The sequence below is a fragment of the Quercus robur genome, chromosome 3 (genome assembly GCF_932294415.1).
Source record: "Quercus robur chromosome 3, dhQueRobu3.1, whole genome shotgun sequence".
NCBI lineage: Eukaryota > Viridiplantae > Streptophyta > Magnoliopsida > Fagales > Fagaceae > Quercus > Quercus robur.
In genome coordinates, this window is record NC_065536.1 from 15,575,240 (window position 1) to 15,599,761 (window position 24,522).

Sequence of the window (24,522 nt, forward strand, 5' to 3'; positions counted from 1 at the left end):
GTATTAATACTATTAATGGTTCATGATTTATATTGCAATGGAAGGTATAAAGAATTTAACCACTGCTATGTAGAAAACAGAAGTATATACTCCAAAATACTAAATTGGTTTGTTTCCACGGACAAATTGGACGAGCAATCTATGTGGGTGTGTGCCACATCTTTGGGATCATTATATGCAAATCTAAACTTTAATATACCTGTTCCTGTAGGATTGGCATGTGAAAATCCAGCTCGCAATCGAGAATGATTTCTCCAGCATCATTTATGACTGACTTTTGTGTGTTTAAAAGGCTCACGAGCTTTGGAAGCTGATGGAGTTCTAAGAGACGCAATTGAGGGAACAAGATCATATCTCTGTCTTCTATTTCACCCTCTTCTTTTATGATTATTGCACCCATTATGCTGCATTCTTTTATCACCAATTCTTGAAGTTGTGGAAGGCCCTTGGCTATGGTTGACGAGAAGATAAATTTTAGTTTCTCACAATGTTCCACTTTCATAATGCTTAAGTTACGAAAGGATGCCGAGGGGATTTGGCCATGACATATTTCTTCCAAGTTGATCATGTTTTTGAGAGAAAGCATCTCCAAGACAGGAAAGACAACATCAGAGATGACCATCCCTCTTGAGTTGATGATGTACTTGATCTCGACATTGTTTTGGACATGGAGATGCTTCAGTTGTTGGAAGCCTGTCATATCTAATTCATAGATGATGCTCTTAACACCCTTTAACTCATCCAAACACAGATTTTCAATACCATTCAACCACATTTTAATCCCCCTCTCCAAATGAAAGCTTGTATTCAACTTGAGTTTTAGTGCTCTTGAGTTTTCATGTTTATCAGACCAATCCCACACATCTCCTACGAATATTTTGTATCTTTGCAACTTCTCGAATAACAGATCTTTTGGCAACATGTTGGCATCTGGAATGTGCACTTCTAAAGTAGTCAACCGTGACAAATGCTTTAGCTCTGCAAGGCTAGCTCTTTCATTGTTGTGTCCTTCAACCTCCCACTGAGTGAAGCTATTGCCGACATACAGCTCTTCTAATTGTATCAAACATGATAGGACATTTGGTGGAATCACTTTAAGTTCGGTACAAATTCTCAGATCCAAAATCCGTAAATGAATCAAACGCCCTGTTTCTCCCGGCAACTGTTTAACATTGGAGCTAACAAGGCAAAGAAATTTTAAATTTCTCAGCTCTCCAATCATAGCTATGTCTTCCAACACACACTGATGCAAACACAATCTTTCCAAACTAGGGAATGCAACCTGCAAGTCCATTCCATGTGTGTTAATAACATAACTAATTATAGTAACTCACATAATAGAAAGTAAGACACATACAAAGTAAAACAGGAGATTATAAAAATAAAATTATCCCTTCATTGAAGGGAGGTTGCATAGAAAATTCATTGTAAGTAATTAAGAAGCAGTAAATTCTCTTTTATGACTAGATTAGTTAAACTTTTGACATCAGTTTCTCAATTTTTTTTTTAATTAAAAAAAAAAGGTTTCTATATTCTGATTGCTCTGTTTACTACATAAAGAAACAGAGCCTCTCATTGTTACATATACTCACATTTTCTTCTTCAATAAAGATCACAAGAATTCTCTTTAAAGAGACAGAATTTTTGACAAACCTAAACATTACATAAGCGAAGTACCTATATTATTGCCATTTCATTTGAGGCAACTTGGCAAGCAATATGGGGAAAGAGCCATCAGAAGATAAATTCATTACAATAGCACATTATGATCCAGCCAAATAGCTAGGTTATAAATACGGGTTGCATCTTACTTTTATTAATTAATTTTTAATGTATTAATAATACTATTTGTGCTATAAGCTTTTATGAATTAATTTTTAATGTTTTAATAATACTAATTTTAATGTTTTAATAATACTATCCAGCAATGCTCTACTAATTTTTATTTTTTATTTTTTAGGGAAGCATGGCCAAGAGGTTGACAAGAATCTCTTTGTAAATATGCTCTTCTTAATTCATCATGGTCATTAGGATGAAAAGACGAAACATTTTCTCATTGCCTAAGATTTGAAAGAAGATTATTCAAGTCAATACGAATTTGGTTAGAAGGTGAATCTTGCAATATAAGTGATTCCCTCATAAGAAATTTGTTCATAGTGCTAGCAAATGAATAAAGAGTGAACTATAAGTCCATTCAATATATTCAACTTAGGTATTCAACCATTATATTAATGAAGTTCAATAAATATTCATGTATTCCTTTAGTGCATATGCATGTGTACAAAATGTATCACATAAAATCAACAAATTCAGCTAAAGATTAAAGCAAGTACTAACATACTAACTATTTGAAAATGTGTGTTTTTTTAGAAGAAAAAAAAATATGGCAATTTTAGAAATATGCCTTTTGAAAAGACAATTTAAAAAATCACTATTAAACTTTTGATTTAGGCTATTGGGCTAATTTGTATTTGTTTGAGCATGCCATATGATTTTCAGCTAATTGATCATGCCAAATGATTTTCAAGTTCTCTATGTGCAAGATTGACAATGTTTCCAAACTAGGGAATGCAACCTACAAGTCCATCCCGTGTGTGTTAATGACATACCTAATCATAATAACTCGCATAATAGAAAATAAGATGTATACAAAGTAAATAGGGGATAATAAAAATAGAATTACCTCTTCATTGAAGAGAGGTTGCATGGCATTATGAGAGATCTCCTCTGAATTCACTTCCTTAAGTTCTTTGCTCACTGTCATGCCTGAACTAACAGGTTCGAATATGAATGACTCCAGTTTAGGGCATTGTTCTATCTTCAAATACTTCAAGTATGGAAATCTGACATTGCTTCCTACGCAGAATTTTTTGAGGACGGGAAGATCTTTTAGAAACAGATATTCCAGTTGAGGGAAAAAGACCATTGGACTTGTTTGTTCTTGTCCTAAGTCTTCTATGAGTATTATCTCTTCCATTACCTTACACTCGTAAATGTCAAGAAATTTGAGCTGAACCATAGATCTCGCTGTAGAAGAAGAAAATAGGTATTTTAAATTGACAGAGCCTGTCACCTTCAAGTTACGCAAATTTTGAAATCTTGAGTCTGTTTGTATGTTTGTTAATTTGAAAGAGGAGCTTGCCCCATGTTGGTTCTGTAGTAGTATCTCTTCGAAGTGTATAGAGGACAGTTCCAACTTTTCCAAGTTGGGGAACACAACCTGCAACAGCAATTAATTAACTCCTTCAGCAAACTTGTTAAAAAGAGATGCCGGAAACGGTGTCGTATTTTCCTAATACAACAAGGCCCAGACCTCAAACAGTGAAGAAGTACAGACTCAAAACATGCCGTAAAAGTTGTTATTTTGTTAAGTGACGCTCGCGATCAATTTTCATTTACCTCAAGTTGTTATTTTGTTAGACACGTGTTCTAATTCAATTGCTTGTGCGGAGAGTTCGTTGTAAGTAATTAGTTTCTCATTTTTGGTTGCTCTGTTTTCTAAATATCGAAACAGAGCCTCTCATTGTAACATATACTCATATTTTCTTCTTCAATAAAGATCACAGCAATTCTATTTAACAAGAGATTCTTTTTGAAAAATCTAAACATTGCTTAAGTTAGGTACCTATATGGCTATATTATTGTTATTTCATTTGAGGAAATGACCAAAATGTTTATTTAAAGAAAGTGGCATGGCAACTTTGCAAGCAATGTGAAGAAAAAGTCATCAAAAGATAAATTCATTACAAAGACACATTATGATCCTGCCGCATGTCTGTCTTTTTACCCCGAATAGAAGAGAAGGGGGATTCTAAAAATGAAATAAATAAATAAATAAATAATGGAAAAATTAAGGGTATGTTTGGTAACTGTTTTTTCCACTTATTTTCTATCTCTTAAAACAATTTTCTATTTTTTGAGACTAAAAAACTTATTTGTCAACTCAAAATGAACAGAAAACAAAATTTTTTCTGAAAATTCAATTTGTGAGGGAAACTGAAAAGATGCAAAAGACTGTTTTCAGTTTTTAATTTTCAAAAATCAATGAAAACATGCATTTAATTTAATGAATTTATCTCATTTAATGAGTTAGCATTAGAGTTTAAATCCTAGTAACAACATATTTTAGTATTTTCTATTTTTTTCTTCAAATTTTTTTTTAAAAATTTCAACTAACCAAACATGTTTTTGATTTCAAATATACAAGAAAATTGTTTTTTTCCTTTATATTCCTAAAAACAAGTTTTTAAAAATAGAAAACAAAAACTATTACTAAACATAACCTAAGTTTCCTTAAACATGAAAGAGTAGTGATTTTTTTTAATTAACTAGGTTATAAATACGCAGGGGCGGCGCTACAGCTTCTTCAGGGGGTTCAAATGAACCCCCTAACTTCAAATTTTTTTTTTTATTATGTAAAATATTTTTTTTGTTAGTTTAATTTATTTTTAAAAATATTTTTTTTTTGCACACCCTAACTTAAATCTTGCACACCCTTATTACAAGTATTTTTTACTCTAAGAGTAAAGAGTACACGTTTGTGAATTGTAAGTGTAATTCTTTTTTATAAATTTATATTATATGTATGTGAGTGTGTCTAATATTGATTATGTACATTGCTTTTTGTTATAATGTTATTTGTGTAAATTATGATGTATGTGGTTGTTTGTGTGTACAATATAAATATAATATAATTTTATAATAGAGATTTTTTTTTTTTACATGTGTGTGTGTATTGTTATAGTATTATAATAACTTTTTGTTATAAAGTTAGTAAAATTCAAGAAAAAAATTGTAAAGTTAGTGATTGTTCAAGCATTTGATTAGTTAAGTAAACATTAGTATATAATTTTATGTATGAATGAGTGTGATTGTGTACGTTAATAATTAATACAGAGCCAATGAGTTGAGATTAGTCATTTAGTCTAAAATATTTTTATAAAAATAAAGTCAAATAGATAATAACAACTGTATAAAGAAAAAATAAAATGTTAGAAAGACTTAACGAAATAAAATGGTCATAGCTCATAGCTATCCACATTGGCAATAGATACTAGTAATGGACTATCATGTAACATTTAAAATTTGAAAACTTCTAGAATAAAATTATAAAACTTTACATATTATTATTATTATTACTTATTTGTCGATAACTTAATATATTTAAGATCTCTTTTTATTAAAAAAATTTAATGAATCCCCTAAACAAAATTCCTGGAGCCACCAATATAAATACGTGTTCCATCTTACTTTTGTTAATAATTTTTAAGTTTTTATTAAAACAAGATGGCTATACATAAAACTAATATGTATGATATCCATTAAAAAAAAGTGTGGCACGATAGCCAATACACGAGAAGTTGCATGCAAAATTTAGAATAAAAATCCTTTATTTCATTTAGCATTCTACTTTACGTTCTAAGTGAGAGAGGGGGGATGAATGTCTTTTTTTTTGGGATACATTTCTAATTGGGAACTTGGATGGATTCGTTGAAAACAACATACTATACCATTAAACAACAAAACTCTTAGCAATTTGTATTCCAAAATTTGCAAACAATTAATATTCAAAATCAATAATCATTTAATGTCTCAATAAAAATTTTAATTACATATTGATGAACTAATAGTAGTGCTAGAGATGCTACAATTTTTACTATATTGAGCTTACAATTTGATGTGTTATAATTATAAAGTGAAAATTCAGATATTCATTTATGAGATAGTTAAAAACCCACCAATTACATTCATTGCCACATCAATTTATAAGGTTTATGCATTAAAACTTGTAGTATCTTTAGAATTTTCTGATCAATTACGAGTAACCATATTTTCTTTGATTAATAACTTTCAAGTGCTAAAGATGCAACATTTAAATTTACCTTCAAAATTATTTTATAATAATAATAATTAGAAAAAAAAAATAGCTTCATAAAATTTGGACACATTTAATTTTCTTCAACAATAAGCCTATAACCTCATTTAAGGCATATGTCTCTCTCACGTGTCCATGGATTATTTGCGTTTGAGAAAGGCCATGTGTGTCACAAGTACCCACTAGGGCATTACTTCCCATTCACTTTTGATGTGTTTGAATGGTAGAATTTAAGAGACCAGTAAAGAGACCAATGAATTCTATATTTAAATGAAAAATGTATTAATTTTGGGTTTTGCATACAAATGTTTTTGAATATGGTCCCAACACATGTTAAAGGAATATATCTTGATGAAAATAAATTTTTTTTTTTTAAAAAACCCCCCCCAAAAAAAAAAAAAAAAAAAAAAACCACAAAGACGTGCATGAACAGAAATCAAAGACTAATGAAAATGTGACGAATCCTGTAAACAATACTAAGTATCTACAAAATAAGTCATGAATATATATGCTTGCAAATCAGATGCAAGGTGGAGTTCAGACATGGTATACATTGAATAGCACTTGTGGATTTAAGTTTTATGCTTACCACGATTGCCAACTTTTTAATTTTTATAAGGATGCATGCATATAGAAGCTTAATTAATTATGAGATTTTATTCATATTTGTTTCTGATAATTTTTTTGGGTGGAAAAATGTGCACTTTTTGTGGAAAAAGTATTGTTGATAAGTTATCTAATGCAAGTTAAAAAAAAAAAATTAAAATTAAAAATTGGTTCAGTTAATCATTCTCAATATGACAATTTGAGTTTTGTTTATGATGCATCTTTAAAAAGGTATATTTTGATTTGATAAATATTTATGAATATTTTGAGATAAGAAATGTATATAATAAAAAAGTTTGTGATCATACTTTTCTACACTTTATAAGAGATAGAACTATAAAATAAGATGATAATATAGTGGTTTGTGATTAAAAACAGCATTAAAATAGAAGATTAAAAGTTGAAACTGTTGAATGGTAGAAAACCTCTACTTTTCTCTTTCCTATTCAATTACCATTGGCGAATTGGCTCTTATAAGAGTATATGAAAATCTTAAACCAAAAAGAAAGTTATAAATATATATATATATATATAGAGAGAGAGAGAGAGAGAGAGAGAGAGAGAGAGCAACTTTTATGAGTTGGCAAAGAAAGCAATACGAATTATTTATTTTAGTGAAAAGAAAATATTCTTGCACATGTTTAGTTTTGTAAGAGGCAAAGATAAAAAAGAGTTTTTTTTTTTAATTAATAGTTTAATAGACTTAAAATGAAATACTCTTAGGAAAAGACTGACTTTGTTAAAAATTATTAATTCTACTATATAATCTAGCAAATATTTCAATAATAATAATTATTATTATCATCTATACAAATAAAAAAATTTGTGAATTGATTCTTTTAGGTTACCACGATTTCATGGTGGAGTCATGGTTTTGTGAACAATTGTTTATGAGTATGGTCCCAACATGTTACAGTAATTATCTAGGTGAAAAATACAAACGAAAAAATTAACATAATTAAAGATTAAAGAAAAATATATGATGCTTGCAAATCAAACGCAAGGTGGTGTCATTTATAAGAAAATAATTTTAGAAAGACATGATAAACATTGATCATCTTTTTTGCATCAAATTTATAGCTTACCACAATTCCCACATATGGTACTATCAGGTTTCCAAAGCACTAAACTTTACGAATGCAGGTTTCATCAAGACAAAAAGTAGAGATGCCAAAGACTCCTAACTCCTATGTTACGAATGCAAAAAATGCAAAATCAAAACAGGGGGATAAGCAAAATAGACTTACCTCTTCATTAAAGAGAGGTTGCATGCCTGTATGTGGCATCTCCTGAAAATCCAGCTCACCCTCGTGAATTATTTCTCCAACATCAGTTATGATAGAATTCTGTGTGCTTAAGAAGCTCATGAGCTTTGGAAGACATTGTAGTTTCAAGTGACGTAGTTGAGGGAACAATATCATATCTCTATCTTCAAGTTCACCATCTTCTTTAACAACTATTGCTCGCATGATGTTGCATTCTTTTATCTCCAATTCTTGAAGTTGTGAAAGACCCTTAGCTATGGATGACAAGAAGACAAATTTCAGTTTCTCACAATGTTCCACTTTCATAATTCTTATGTCACGAAAGGATGTCAAGGGAAGTTGGGCATCACATATTCCTTCCAAGTTGATCATGTTTTTGAGAGAAAATATCTTTAAGGCAGGAAATACAACATCATCAATAACCAACCCCCTTGAGTGGATGATATATTTAATCTCAGCATTGTTTTGGACATGGAGATGCTTTAGTTGTTGGAAGCCTTTCATATCCAATTCATATACAATACTCTTAACACCATTTAACTCGTCCAAACACAGGTCTTCTATTCCATTAAACAACATTTCGATCCCACTCTCCAATTGATTGCATGTATTCAGCTTGAGTTTTAGTACTCTTGAGTTTTCATGTTTGTCAGACCAATCCCACACATCTCCTATAAAGATTCTGTATCTTTTCAACTTCTCAAATAACAAATCTTTTGGCATCATGTTGGCATCTGGAATGTGTAATTCTAAAGTGCTCAATCGTGACAAATGCTTTAGCTCTGCAAGGCTAGCTCTTTCATTGTTGAGTCCTTCAACCTCCCACTGAGTGAAGCTATTGCCAACATATAACTCTTCCAATAGTATCAAGCGTGATAGGACGTTGGCTGGAATCACCTGAAGCTTCTTACAATTGCTCAAATCCAACATCCGCAGATTAGTCAAAAGCCCTATTTCTCTTGGCAGCTGTTCAAATTCAGAGCGGATGAGACTAAGAATTTCTAAATTTTTCATCTCTCCAATCATAGCTATGTCTCCCAACACACATTGATCCAGGCACAATGTTCGCAAGTTTGTAAGTAGCTTAAGTGAGGAAGGAAGTGATGAAAGTCGCATATAAGTCAAATCTAAAACTTTTAATTTTCTCATCCCTTTAAAAAATGTGTCTGAAATTTTAAAAGAACTCTCTCGATCTTTGGCATCCACAAGTAAGCATCTTAGTTCTGGACATTCCAACCTGTCAGGAAGTTCCTGAATATCCCTTTTATAAACAAAGATTGATGTGCACATTTTCATATCGTCCTCATCTGGCCATTCTACTAGACCCTCGTTCCTCATCGTCAACACATTTTGAGTCTCATATGCAATTAAGAGGGCAACATCACGAGTAAGATCATGCACACGAAATTGATCACTAGTTTCAGGAGCATCTAACAATAAGCCAGAGTCTTTGAGGCTACGAACCAGAGTGTATGTCCTATTTCTTGCTTCTTCCAATGTACTAATGCCATGAAATAAACGCAGCCCAAAACATTTTTTTAACACGTCTTGATAAAAAATGGAAGAAAACCCTTGATTTTGAGCACAAAACAAAAAGAACGATTTGAGCTCTGGACTTTCAAGGTGATCGTAACTCAACTTTATCGCAGAATATATAACCTCTTGCATTCTTTTCTGGTTTCGAGGGGCGGGCCTCCGTAGTTTTTGTAGCGCATCTTCCCATTCAAACAAACGCTTGTTTTTTAATGCCTTTGCAACTGTTACAAGTGCGAGAGGTAGACCTGCACACGCTGTGGATACCTCAATTGCTTTAGATCGCAAATTTGAATCCACGAGAGAATCACCTAATAATTTCTCAAATAAACACCATGCTTCTTTTTTGAGTAAAACTTCAAGTCCAAAATCCTTTTGGGTGCCCATCTCAGAAGATAATACATCCTTATTCCTAGATGTTAACACTACTTTGCAACCCGTATGAGGAATTCCTATTTCATCCAAATCAAGTTTCTCCCATATATCATCTAGGATAACAAGTATCTTCTTATTATTTTCTTTCGTTAACCTCGCCCTCAGAAGATCTGCTCTTCCGCTTGAAGTTTCCTTATCAAGCTTTAGATCTAGTTTGTCAGCGATTTCTCCTTGTATTTTTATTAGGTTTGGGCTCTTCGTCACGGTTGCTATAGCTACCTCATCGAATAGCTTTTCTTCCTTGACTTGCTCAGCAACTTTTCTCACCAATGTAGTCTTTCCCACACCCGGCATCCCCCACACCCCAATCATGTTGAAATTAGCGTCTCCTAATGCCACCATAAGTTCCTTCGCAGTTGCCATTCTTAACCCAAAGTTCATGTATACCTTATCAGATCTCCAGTTTTTCAAGACTTCATTGATGTCTTGCACTATCTTCTTTGCTATCTTACTTTGCTGATGTCGTTGCTTCAAGTTCAGGCATATCGCATGGGAACACCTCATCTTTGATTTTTCTTCATCTTCAATAACTTGCTTGGCCTCTCTCATAATCAAATCCGCATTTTTTAACCACTTGTTAACATCAGTTTCAATTTCTACAATGTTTCTTGTAGCAGCATCAACCGAATGCGGCAGTGGCACCCTTTCTCTAAAGTCCCTCAACTTCTTTACCTGTTCCTTCATATTCTCTATGTTGCGGCTGTAGTGAAACAAATAACCTAGCCACTGTCCAATTGGTTTAACCAGTTTCTCGATGAGCAACTGTCCAACTGGCTTAACCATGTTCTCGATGAGCCACTGTCCAATGAACTTGACAGTTTCTTCTGAAATCATATTAACAATCACAACAGTTATAGCAACAACCACACTAACAATGGCCATTCTCGTTTCAATATCTTTCTATCCCATTCTCCCTTTTGTTTTGTCCTTTTTCTTTTTGGGTGGTGTGCGTGGAAGTAGCTTCAAACTCAATATGGAAATTACCTCTCCTTAGGATATTGATGGACTGGAGCAAAGAGGCTACTAGAATGAAACCGGAAAATGAAATCGACTTAGCAAAGCAAAAATGGAGGCCAGAAGCACAGACCTCAATTTCAATAAGAGTGATAAAGAAGCAAGATAGGGAGTTTGGAGTACAGTACTAGAGTAAAGATGGCAAAATGACCGATAAAGTGAAAGTGACCGATAAGTTTGGAGTACAGTACAAATAATGTCTCATGGAAGTGAAAGGACAATATGTATATATCTCCAAAATGGAACAAATATGACTGATCGACCACACCAATCACAATTTAGATCTTGACTTTCACGCCTGAATTGTAACCACCCAACTTTTACCCCATACACGCAAAAAAAGAAAAAGATAAAAAAAGAAGGGTCAGAATTTTTTAGTCACACACGTGACACCCCACCAACCCACTCATTCTCAACCACACAGCCTCACAATTACAAATATCTCTCTCCCTCTTGATCGGCTCTCCCTCTTCTTTCACACTCAAACACAAACACAAACACAAACACACACATCCCTCTACCTCTCTCTCCTCCCTCTTGGTCTCTCGGTTAGCTTCTAAATTTGCGGTCATCAAACTCTTCTCCATGGTTTGACTTCTCCCAACATGAATGTAAGGTGAAATCTCTGGGACCCACCTTTTAATATCTTTGGGTTTTTATTGTTAAGATTGCTTGTTGTTGTGTGGGTTTTGTTTTAGGGGTTGTTTTGTTGCATTTGTTGGGACATTTAAGACCTGATTGGAGGTTTTTAATTTTATGGGGTGATATGGATTTATTGTTTGGCAACCATGTAAGTTGGGTTTTCTGAAAAATCATTTGGGTTTTTAACTTATACAAGAGATTGGGGTTAATTTTTGAAAGAGAGTTCTCTTGCCTTTTGAAATGTTTTTGGCCTATGTGGTTGTGATTATGGTGTTAACTATAAATATATTCAAGTAATGTGAGCATATGTCTTTCGCTTATTAAGTGTTTAATAAATTGCTTATATGAGTTATGGAATTGAATTTCTTGACTTGTGTTGTGATGATTGTTATATTAAGTTATGGGCTATAATCTTAGTTGTTTATGTGTGATAACACACGTAGTTTTAAGGTTAATTAAGTCTCAAAGCTTTTGGAATAGTATTAAAATTATAGTAATTTTCTTTTGGGGCTATAAATTATAGAGAAATTATTTTGAGTCGAATTTTTGGTAGTACATACTAGACATATAGGATCTATTTGATTGAAAAAGTGGAAAAGTAGAAGGATAGAAAATGATGGGAGAGTGAAAAAATAAGGGGATAGAAAAGATTTTAATTTCTATCATTTTTTGTTTGGTTGGGAAGGGAAAAGTGGAGGGATGGAAAAAATATATTTGTATAAACTTACTCATATATCCTTGTTAAAAAGTGATGTCCTATTTAAAAAAAAAAAAAAAGTGACATAAAAGGCAATCATCCAAATTTATTAGGAAAAAAAAATTCTCATCTAAAGAAAAAACAAAAACAAAAACAAAAAATCACATTAAAAAAAATAAAAAATAAAAAAGGGAGGAGGAGGAGGGAGAGGCAATGTACAGACCAAAAAAAAAATAAAAAAAGAAAAGAAAGGAAGTGCAACGCATTGGACAAGCTCATGTGCAAGTGCACATGGGCATTTTTGTCATTTATCTATCAAATTCCTCCCACTTAATTTTCTCTCTATTTTGGAAAAAAAAACATTTTAGTGGGCCCGGAGAGAAAACACATGGGCTCCACCAATTTTTTTTCCCTCCCCTCCCTACAACCAAATACTCACCAAAAAAGTTTTCCTTCCTATTTTCTCTCCAAAGTTTTCCATCCACCCTATTTCACCTCCAAACAAACACACCTATAAGGGCTTCTCCCTATTTAATTTTAAGTTTTATGGATAACACTAAGGGGACCACGCGGATTTTTAAAAAGAGCTGACCTTTATGGAATTTACTACAAGCATTTGTTGTGCGATTTAGCTTGTAAGTTCACATGTGCTTTCCTTGACAAATGTTTTTCTTTAGCTAATTTTATCATAGTTTGGTAATGACATGCTTTGTATTAAGTTGGTAAATACACATTGTTTGTGGCAGGAAAATTTAAGGCTTTTGTTGTGTTATAGTCCTATGAGTTTCTTGTATGCTTGTTTGGTTCCCTTTTGGGTAGGGGCACTTGTCTTGGGATGGTCAAGCTAGGCTTTAAGGCCTTAGGTTTGATTTTTTAGGGAATCCTTTCTGATTTATGGAGACAGATTTGATAATGTAATTTGTGATAGGCCTTGTTATTAATAGGCTTGATACTTGTGTTTCTAGGTTCCAAGGTACTTTGTGATGGAACTATTGGTTGAATGCGGTGCTTGGTTGAGGTAAATTTGGATTGGACTGCTGAGGTAAGTAGATTTTTAATGAGATTTTTGGAAAATAATCATGTTGCATAAACGTTGTTTTTGAGTCAAACACATTTTGGAAAATTATTTGTGAAACTATGTTTTCTTAAAAAGTGTTATGCTGTGACCCTACTATATATGATTATATATGAAAGTGTATCGTATTTCTTATTACATATGGGAAAATGCATGATTTGTTAGCATAAAAAAAAATTAGCAACTTTGATTAAATTCTTAAGAGTAGATTTTATGGATTTAGTGTATTGTTTGAAAAATTTAAAGATGCTTTATCTTGACTTGCTATGTTTGGGGAAATTGATACAAAATCTTTTTGACAAGAAATGAGTTTGAAGGCTTTGAGAACCTTGTGAATATTTTGGATATTTCAAAGATTTTGATTTCATGTAAACTGTGAACTCTTCATGTTTTTACCCTTGGGCTGTGACATGTGATTACTGGGTGAATACCCAACTAGATACTATAGTCTGTGACATTGTTATCTTAGCACCCGTCTTTGTGATGATTATGAGTTTCGGCTTTGCGTCAGCAAATTAGTTTCATCTTTGTGTCAGCAAATAAGTTTCAGCTTTGTGTTAGCGATGAGTTCTGGCATTGTGTCGGCAAATTAGTTTCCACTCTGTGTCGGCAATGAGTTCCAGCTTTATATCGGCGACTGTCATTTGGCCCTGGGTTGGATTTTCTAGTTTGGAACATTGTTGTTATTGCTCAGTGTATAGTATGTAGTTTCATATTGAGATATTTTGAGAAATATATACTTATGTAGTTTCACGTTGAGATATTTCAAAGAAGATTTGTGCTATGTTGTTTCAAGCATTCTTGTCATGTCATTACTGGTATCGAATTTTCAGAAATCAAATGGAAATTCCCAGAGCATAACATGTTTTGTAAAATGCTCATTATCATGAGACTTGCATTTCCCCTACCCCCATTAATTATTCTATTGATTGGACTTTAGTTCATTCCACTTTCCAACAGTTTTACAGATAAATTTACTATACCTCGGGAATTGAGCTTGTCTTATTGGTGGAGATTGGAGTTTTATGCTGAATTGGGAGACTGACATTGTTATTGTTTGGTGGTTCGATCCAGTTGTTTTTAAGGAAGTAGTAGTTAATTCTATTAGAGGTCGGGCTCTCTTGAGGTTTGTTAGCTCAAGAATTTAGTTGGGGTTGTATATTTTTGAAAACATTAGAGTTTTATGTCAAATAGTTTGGTGTTTGGAATATTCATGTAAATTTTGGAGGCATATGATTTGTAGTTCGTATTGTTTGTATATGTGTTATAAAGCTCTGACTTATATTGTGGAGAGATCAATATGCTTATTTATTTTATCATATGGAAAGAAAGAAAAAATTCCCCACAACTCTTGAAGGTTTGGTTTGGGGCGTGACATGAATTAATTTCTTCACCAGCCATCCAGATATGTCTAGTTTTGAATATTCAAGGCGTAGAATTAGAAATCAAGAGTTTGTAAATGGTAGGAACAAAAATAGGCTAAAAAGTAGAATGGGTCTAAAACAAAGATGATGGAGTTGGATTGAAAGGTGATTGTTGGGCGCTTATTGCGCTAGTTTGTATGCAAAATGTGGTGATATCATTGATTCGTCTAGCATATTTTATTATTTGCCTTAGAGAAATGTTATAACATGGGGATACTTGAAGAATGAAGATACAAGTTCGACGTCAATTTTATTGAAAAGATGTCAATAGGAAATGCAGTGACTTTGATTGAAATGACTGATGGGTTCGCAAAGCATTTCAAGGCATTGTTCAACAAGGTTCTAGGCATTGTAACAGTAAGGTTCCTAGGCATTGTAACAACAAATATGGGACTGTAAATGAATCAAGTTGTTCATAAACAGTTCGTTCATATTTATTTGTTATAAACTAGTCAAGTTTGAGCCTTAATTTTAGGCTTGCTAAATAAATGAGCTAAGCCCAAGCAGGGGGGAAAAAAAATTCAAGAACAGGCTCGTGAACAATAGGGCTCGATAAAAAAATAAGCCGAGTTTAGGCTGATTTATGAGCTTGGCTATGCTTTATATAGGCTTGAAAAATAAGATTATATCTTACTAAACCTTTAATTAATTGAGAATTGAGACCACATGTCTAAACCAAATGTGGTTGATAATATGCTTAATATGAGTTTGATAATGTATTTGTTTTGAATCTCCAGTTCAAAAGCTTAATATTGAGTTTAAGCCTAGCTTGACTAATAAATCAAGTCAAGCCAAACAGAGTTCAAACTTTTGAACTATCAAACAAGTTCAAGCTCAAATGTAGTTTGTAAGCTTGATTTGAGCTCAAGTCGAGTTTAAATATTTTACATTTGTTGTCCAGCTAAACGTGAACATTTAATACTCAACAAAGTATGTTTCATTAAAACCCTAAGTTACAAACCTAAACTGGGAGGGACCAAAAGATATTTTGCCAATAAACAATCTCTGTTCTTGCTTTTACCCTTTTTCTTCTGCCCATTCTTTTAGGGGACAGTAGATGCCAAGTAAAACTAGGCTGTGAACTATGATGACAACCAAAGTACAGCAAGATAATCACATCAAACGACATTATATAATTTTTTTTTTTAAAAAGAAATATACAAAGTACCTCTCTTTATGCTATCCAATTGTTAACGAAGCATAGAAGCAGGCTATTTCTACTGCCTCCACTCGAATTGCAAGGCAATTGGTCAAGGATGGTCAATATGCTGAACAAGAGAGTAAAGGTGAGAACTGTTAGAGATATATTAGCCTATTAACATAGACCTAAGCTTAATACTACTCTGTGTGCAAGCTAAGTCTCTTACTTGTACTAAAAATCTATCAATTTAAGATTTAGTCTTCTATATATATATATATATATATATATCCATGTTATGGTTAATTGTAACATAAGTTTTATACTACACTCTTACATAATAAAGACGAAGCCCTTAAAGGATTTCTCCGTGTTCTTAGTGTTTCGACTCTAGGCTTCTCCTTCCACATCCAATCTAGCATATATAACATGATATAACACATCGCGTTGCTAATATATTTAACATGGTATCAAAGCCACCTTCTTGTGGCCATAGTTTTCTGTCTTTATGGTATGTTTAAAAGCAATTTTTGTCTTCTTCGGTGTTTCTTCGTTGCGTTAATCTTCTTTAGCTTCCCACTGTTGCCGTCAAAACTCTCTAGTATAGTCATGCCACTGTTAGAAGTCGCATCAACACTACAAGATCATTGCCTTCCTTAAACCACCGTCACAAAGCCAAACTTCATTTAAAGGATTTTCTCAACCTTATCAAATCTCAAGGTTTCATCAAACTTTCATCTTGAATTTGAGAAGGGGTGTTAGAGATATATTAACCCATTAGCATAAGCCCAAGCCTAATACTATTTTGTGTGTAAGCCAAGTTATTACTTGTACTAGAAGTTTATTAGTCTACTATATATACTCATGTTATGGTTTATTGTAATATAGGTTTTGTACTACACTCTTATATAATAAAGACGTGACCCTTAAGAGATTCCTCCCTGGACGTAGGCCGACAAGGCTAAACTACATAACCCTTATGTTCTTAATGTTCCTTTTCTATACTTCTCCTTCCATATTCACTCTAGCATATACAATATGGTATAACACATTGTGTTGCTAATATATTTAACAAGCAATAATAGCAACAATAATGAGAATCAAAAACCAAAATCACCTATCATAAAAGAAAACAATTGAATACAAAATCCCAAGGGGTATCATACCTGATCGGTAACTACAATTCATCAGGCTGAAGTCATTGATTCTCCTTGGTTCACTAACTTATGTTTAAAACAAAATTCAAATCAATGAAAAAGTAAAATAAAGAAACTAATAGAAGGAAGTATCTCTGATCTCAACCACACAACACAAAGCAAATTGTTCTACACCCATGACTTGGTGGAGATCATGTATGGTGAACAAGTATAGAGGTGAGCACACGCGCAAAGGCTTTTCTATTTTTTTTTCTTCCAAAAAGTTAATAATTTTCATTTAAGTTAATAATTTTCATTTATAATAATTCAGAGTTACTACATTATCTAATCACAAAATTACCTAGGGGTGTGATGAGATTTGTACGAAAAAAATTATTTTACCCTCAATTGCATACCACTCATCACACCCTTAGATATTTTTGTGATTAGAAAATGTAATAATTTTGAATTATGATGAATGAAAATTATTAACCTCTAGAAAAAATAGAAGAGCTTCTCTTAGAGGCTAGTATTCCATAATCATCATATGTTTTTAGCAATTCTTGTAATGTAATTTTCAAACTTTCAATGATTGGAAGATGATATTTTATGGTATTACTTAATCTTTCGGCCAATATTTTTGTTTTAATGCACATTAGGCTGATATTTACTTAAATGGATAATTTGATGTAGAAAAAAAAACTTGAAATGATCTTTTTTTACATCTGAAATCTAAGCCACCCAATTTTCATGAGGATAAAAATATAATTTTTTTGTAACTTACAAAAAAAATGGAAAAAAAACACACAAAAATCAATTTGATGTGATTTCTATTACCATCTAATATCAAAATCCCCCTTTCATATTGTAAATGTAATTAAATTGGTGGCATGTAGAACATTTATTGTGAGGCAAGACTTAAGTGCAATACTTAAGTGCTGTACATAATTTTTGTCCTTTATTATTTAACCACAAATATTAAAAAGAAAAATGCAAATAATAACTAAAAGGAAAAGAATTACTAAAAAAAATTGCAAATAATTGTAGAGTTAAAAATAAAAATAAAACCTTGAATACATTAGTTAGCCCAGAAGAACACGGTTTTGACTTTTGGTAAAAGATGAAACTCACTCCTACTATGCCTGAAAACAAACAAAATCACTTTCCAACAACTCAATGGCCATGTTTCAAAATAATCAAACCTCAAGATCAAGATCTCCACAGATAAAGAGTGAAAAAGTAAGGAATTTTGATAATTGGTATATGTACATAGATAATTGAGATCGGCATATGAGAATCCCTCACCTCCATAAATTCAACAACAAATCCAATCCAGAATTCAATCCTATCTTCATCTCTCACTTCAATTCACATATCACCACAAACTTCATCGTTTAGGACGAACCAAAATATATTCGTCTTCGCCGTTTTCTTGAGAAAAATCAGTGTTGGATTTTGACAAAACTACATATAACCATATGTATTGGTTACCTATTCTATGAATAAATTAAAAGATGAAGAAAAATTCAAGAAATTAAAGGTTAAAAAAAATTTGTAACTTTAGTGTATATGAAGAGAATTACAATTTATTGACAATTTCCTATCAAGTATTTGGGGATCACAACCCATGAAAATCACAGCACATGATAATAACTCAAATGTCAATAACAAAAAGAAAGATTTGAGTAGTCTACCTTCTTTTTTTTTTTTGTGAATCTATATATATAATAATAGGTAAAATTAAGAGAAAATCCAATTAAATTTCAAATTAAAGTTCAATTAAAGTCTAATTTTGCGTCACATGTCCCATCTAATCTAAGTTTTTAAATTTTTGTGCCAAGTGAGTTAATTCAATATAAAAATTGGATTTCTATTAGAGTTTAATTTTGTGATATGTGTCCCATATAATCTAAGTTTTTAAATTTTTGTACCAAATGAGTTAATTTAGTGTAAAAAAAAAAGTGTCAAAAATAAGTAAACCATAAAAAACATAATTTTTGAATGATTTTATATTTATGAGTCTTTTTTTATAGAACTAAAAACAATTTAAGTTTATAAGTAATCTATATATATATATATATAAAAAAGTAAAGCTTAGAAAAAATCCAATTAGATTTTAAATTGAAATTCAATTAGAATCTAATTTTGCATCACGTGTCCCATCTAATCAAAATTTTTAAATTTTTTAACCAAGTTAGGTAGTTCAGTGTAAAAATTGGATTTCAATTAGAGTTTAATTTTACGGCACGTGTTCCATCAAATCGAAGTTTTTTAATTTTTGTGCTAAATGAGTTAATTTAGAGTAGAAAATGATGAGTCCAATATAAATAAATTATAAAAAACATAATCATATATCTAACACTATATATAAAATTAGAGGAAGAGAGAGTTTGAATGATTTTATATGTATGAGTCTTTTTTTTTATAACTAAAAACAATTCATTTGGCACAAAAACTATATATATAGGTAAAACTTAGAGAAAATCTAATTAGATTCTACAATTGAAGTCCAATTTTGCGTCATTTGTCCTAAATTATTTATTTTTAGAAAGAGTTTTATTTTTTAATTGTGGAATCAAATATGAGACCATATCATATATATCCATTCAAGTGAGTTGTTGTATACAAAAACTAAAGAGTTTAGAATTAATGAACATAAAAATATTTTAAAAATGGACAATTTACATTCTCTACCTAATATCATTCTTACAAGACTTTTTATAGAGTTAATATATATATATATATATATATATAAAAGAATGACTATCAATTATATTTAAATTATATATGTGAGATTATTATATTATGCATCTTAATGTGTAACTTTTAAATATATCCATTCAAATGCATAGTGTTACAAACTAATTTGTATAAAATATGAAACGTGAGAATTGAGATGGATAGAGTTCAGATAAACTGTTTTTTTTTTAATTTAACTAAAATTTAAGAGTTTTTAAATTAGTAATTTTACATGTCTAACTCTATTATTTTAACTTTATAAATGGGTAAATTTGAGGGTATTTTGGACATCAAAAATTAAAGAATCCAAATAAAGAAAACCCCTTAAATAGTAATATGGATTAAAACTTTAAAACTTTTTTTTTAGAAGGAAAACTTAAAACCACAATTACTCAGACAAAAAGAAAAAAAAAATTATAACCACAATAAAGCAAGAACCATGTGGAAGGACAAATGAGAAAAAAGAAATAAGAAGGTACCTTGTTTTCAAGAGCAGCTTCTTTTCCACCAGGATAGTCTCTTTGTTGAGTATCAGTAAACCAAACAGTTGACGATACCTTCTTCTTTTCCCTTTCTTACAAGTCTTGATAAGTGGAGCAAATTAAAGTTAAAATTTATATTAAAAAAGGTAAATCAGAGAATCAAACTGCAATAAAAAATCAAATTGAGAAATAAAGGACAGCATAAGCGCAGAAGAACAAGCAAGGACAAAATAAAAAGCAACAAAACTAAAAGGAAGTACCACTTTTTTTAGCAGTTTTCTCTTCTACTCCTTTGACTTTGCAGATCAAGGATAGTCGCTATAGTAAATGAGAGCAGCGGTGTGAGCAGCAGTTTTCTCTTCTACTCCTTTCTCTTCCACTATTTTTTTTTTTTTTTTTTTTTTTTTTTTTTTTTTTTTTGGTGAAGTGGAGCAAAGTAAAACTAAGACTACAGGATAATAACACAAAAGACTGCAAAGAAAATTAAGAACTGGAAAATCTCATTCTTTACAATATTTTTTTTTTTTTTTTCAAAGAACTGGAGCAAAGCAAAACCAAACTAATAAGAGGATGATTACAACGAAAATAAATGGTATATAGTAGAAAGTATCAAACTCTTTTTCTTTTTTCTTTTTCTTTTTTTTTTTTTTTTCTGGAGAAATGAAGCAAAATAAAACCAAGATGAGATGGTGAAGATTGATGATACAGAAGCTGCAGTGAAAACTACTTCAGAGGACAAATGAAATGAAGGAAAGTAGAGTAGGAAAAGTCTTTAAAAAGGACCTCAACGGAAGAGAGTTTCTTTTCTTGCTCATTGACTTTTGTTTTTTTAATAAATATGATAAAATTTTAACTATTACTTAATAGTTGTTCTTTATCATCGTGGCAATATATCAATTTTTTTTGTGTAAGCAGATTTAAATCCCAAATTTCTTGTTTTATAATAAAAATTTTACTAATTAAACTAATTTGAACTTATCTGCTCAAAAACTTTAGATATTAGGCACCCTCTACGTTGTTAGATATGAAGAAAAACTAAATTCTAATAAATAAATAAAAGAGATCTCTCTATTTTACTTAGAATCCGTTTGGATACTGCTTATTTTGCTGAAAACAGAAAATACTGTACCAAAATAATTTTTAAATATGTAAATAGTACCGTAAAACCTATTTTTAATGAAAGTTTTGTTAAAAAAGAGATTTGTGAGTCCTGTAAACAGTGCATGGGACCCACTGAACATTGTAATTTCAGTGAAAATTTTGCTGTCAAAGAGTTAGTGGATTCCATGCACAATACATGGGATCCACTGACAAACAACATCCTACGTGATGAAGCGCTTCTCAATAATGAATCTATGGTTAAATGTTTTGTATTTTACAATCCAATATTCTTTTTTTGAGTTATCTTCCATTAAGATATAATGCTTCATGGACAAACTTTATATGTAAAAGGAAAAGAATATTGAAGAACGGGATACAACTTACAAGTCTGCCGGATCAAATCTAAACTGAGCATTCTCATCCATCTCCCTAAAATAGGGTGAGAGACCAATTTAGGAAAATAAAAATAAACAAATAAATAAAAGTGAGAGAAATAATGAAATAGATAACTTGATGTACTATGGTTCAATAAATAATAAAAATCATTCCCCCAAACAATTATTTTGATCTTTTTTGTGTTTCAGACTTTTAGTAACAGAAATAAAGAAAAATTGCTGTTTTGAAAAGTGAGAGAAATAATAAAAATAAATAAACAATAATATTATAGTGCATAAGAGGAAAGAGAATCAAATATAAATGTTTTGAAATGTAGTTAGTTAAAATAGAAAATGTAAGTATTTTTTTTCTAAAATTGAGATGAAATTTTTAGGAAGGCCAATGTGAATCTTCCAATGACTGAACATTTAGTGGGGCATTTTTTTTAGACCAAAAATTAAAATTAGGATGACAATATATAAAAGCACATGTATATTACAATTTTTTTAGTTTTCTATGAATAAAATTCCTATGTAAAATCACTGCAAAGAGATATTTTGAACCAAATCCTGATATAAAAAGAAAATATTTCATTACACGTTAGGTGAGTACAAAAAAATTAATTATCAATTCTTGAGATAAATACAAACTTTATCCAAAAGAATTGGGCACCTATGAACTAGGCCAAATAAATTATACCAACATTCTACGAAAATAAAGAAAGATGTAACCAATAATGAGATTTTGAGATTTCAATTGAAAGGGAGAAAAATATAGTTTTTCTTTTCTTTTTTATTTGGAAAAATACATATGCATAAAATGTCTATTGAATCCACAATCCAATTTAAATGCCATTTGAGCCAAAGATAATTTGCTACAAAGAATTGCGTTGGTGTACACATATCATTCCCACCTTAATTTGAAAAACAAAAGCACTATATGGTTTTTCTCATTGGCGTTGAACATCTCCAAGGTTATTTTCACCTTATACTACATTGACAAATTAATACATTCAAGTTAAATTAATACATTAGCTTTTGAGTGGAGTTTGTAGTGTGACTTTGTGTTAGAATTCTTTCCTTCTCCCTTATGTGTGTGTGTGTGTGTTTGTATCTAAAAAAAAAGGTTTAATTTTACATGTATATCTTGCCAACAAGTATGTATAGAGATTGAGTATACAACTATTTTTGTGAGATTTATACTACGCTTCCAATTTAAGATGGAAAATCTCAAAAGATTGGTGCAGCAATTTTCCAAACCTCTTGAAATTCATGAAGTCCTAGATTTAAATATTTTAAGCAACATATTAGGATCACTCATAAGAGATTCATCAGTGTAATTACCTAATGTATATTAGACTGAAGATTACATGCATATGGACGGAGGAGTAATTAAGTGTATAAAGAGTACTGAAGACAAACAAAAAATAAGCATGGGAGTCTTTGTCCTGTTACCTTATTTATTCATAGGGGTCATAGTATGTGATCATCAATGTTAAGCGATTTGTTGGCTTTACAATTATTGTTGTTTAGCTTTTTAAAAATTCTGGATCCACAATGTGGAACGAATCTTTTGAGTTCTCACTAGGAAAATGCCAAAGAGTCACTGACAGGAGCTTATAACTTTTTTTTTCCTCGTCTCTTTCCCTTCTTTCCCATTACTTTTCTTCACCATAAATAATATATTAAAATATAACTGTTGTACTTAAATTTTTTGTTATTTTATTTTAATCTTTTATATTTCAAAATTGTTATATTTCATATTTGATTTTCTTTTATATTAGTCCTCTCATCTATTTCCATTTGTAATCTGGTAACACTTATCATTGTGGTTATTTTATTTAAGGAATCGAAAGGCAACCTCTAGACTGAAAAAGTGCCTGAGTTGGACGGCCAAAATTGTTTATCATGGGAAGGTAGATTTGTGAGAAATGAGTGAATTGCATAGTTGGATTACTTTTTGTAAGAGCCTCTCCAAAAAGCAAGTAAAAGTGGAAAGTGGAACCGACAAAAGTGAAATTATGTGACCATGCCGGATCTCACCACAATGAAAATCCAAATAAAAAATAATAATAACAATATGACTTTTGACCCAAAAACCAAAGATACGACCCAACCACCCAAAATGAGCCATCATTGATCACATTCATACTGGTTGCATTGACAAGCGAATACAGAAAATTCCTGACAACTTCTTGATGAGTTTAGGCTCCTCTGTAAACTATCCGCCGTATCCGGCAATGTTTACTCGTAAGTTTATAGTTTATACTCAACTATAAATATCAAGTGATTGTTTGATAATTGATTTTTTTGGTATCTTATTTTCATTTATATGGTATTTATCAAAAGTTAATTTATTTCATGAAAACTAGTTAAAAATTAGATTATTTATAGTAATAAAATAAAAATAAAATTGAGATAAAAAGTAAAACTTTTAGCAAATAAGCAATTGGCAAAGGCAAAGGCACACTAGCTCAAATATTATAATATATTTATAAATAAATAAATAATTTAAATGTATATAATATTTTATGTTACATTACATTTATACATATATAAAAATATATTTATATTGTATCCGCCGCCTGTGATGGAAAGTATTTTAGCTGCTGATAATGCTTGCTTATGTTGTAATAGACTTATTATTTCCTAAGTTTAATGATATTTCCTCTGTTGACCAAAAAATATATATATTTATATAAATTTAATACTAAATTGTGTAAGTTTATAATTAAATTCTTAATATATCAAATTAGTATTTATAATTGGGTCTGATTAATGTATGTCCAAAGGACATACGTTAAATTATCCATTTTTGAAAATATTTTTTCGAAAATTAAAAAGTAGTAAATACTTTTTCAATTTTCGAAAATTTTTTTTCGAAAAGAGTTAATTATTTATGTACCCTTAAAACACATATTAACAAAATCCTTTATAATTTATTCACACTACAAATACTAAATTTTTAACAATACAATATTAGCAA

The 24,522-nt window shown here is 30.9% G+C and overlaps 1 protein-coding gene and 1 long non-coding RNA gene across 28 annotated transcripts in view; one reads left to right on the forward strand and one right to left on the reverse strand.

Annotated features, from left to right (window-relative positions):
* LOC126717238 (uncharacterized) overlaps positions 1-20,821 on the reverse strand; it is a 102,332-nt gene extending 81,511 nt beyond the window's left edge. For 11 of the 25 annotated variants that reach the window (XM_050418744.1, XM_050418739.1, XM_050418740.1 and 8 more), the window contains exons 1-6: positions 20,322-20,816; positions 20,059-20,162; positions 15,735-15,834; positions 7,729-10,737; positions 2,684-3,220; positions 200-1,282 (exon numbers count right to left, since the gene is read on the reverse strand). In XM_050418744.1, coding sequence (XP_050274701.1) covers positions 200-1,282; positions 2,684-3,220; positions 7,729-10,596 — 4,488 coding nt within the window. In that variant the 5' untranslated portion in view covers positions 10,597-10,737; positions 15,735-15,834; positions 20,059-20,162; positions 20,322-20,816. The other 14 variants (XM_050418742.1, XM_050418725.1, XM_050418732.1 and 11 more) reach the window with 13 other exon arrangements.
* LOC126717244 (uncharacterized) lies at positions 11,077-14,435 on the forward strand. 3 transcript variants are annotated; one of them, XR_007652485.1, is made up of 3 exons: positions 11,104-11,344; positions 13,041-13,109; positions 14,103-14,435. It is a non-coding gene; the product is annotated as an uncharacterized LOC126717244 (long non-coding RNA). The 3 variants fall into 3 exon arrangements; XR_007652483.1 differs by having other exon boundaries at positions 11,105-11,344; positions 13,033-13,109; XR_007652484.1 differs by having other exon boundaries at positions 11,077-11,344; positions 13,041-14,435.
* Positions 20,822-24,522: the final 3,701 nt, after the last annotated feature.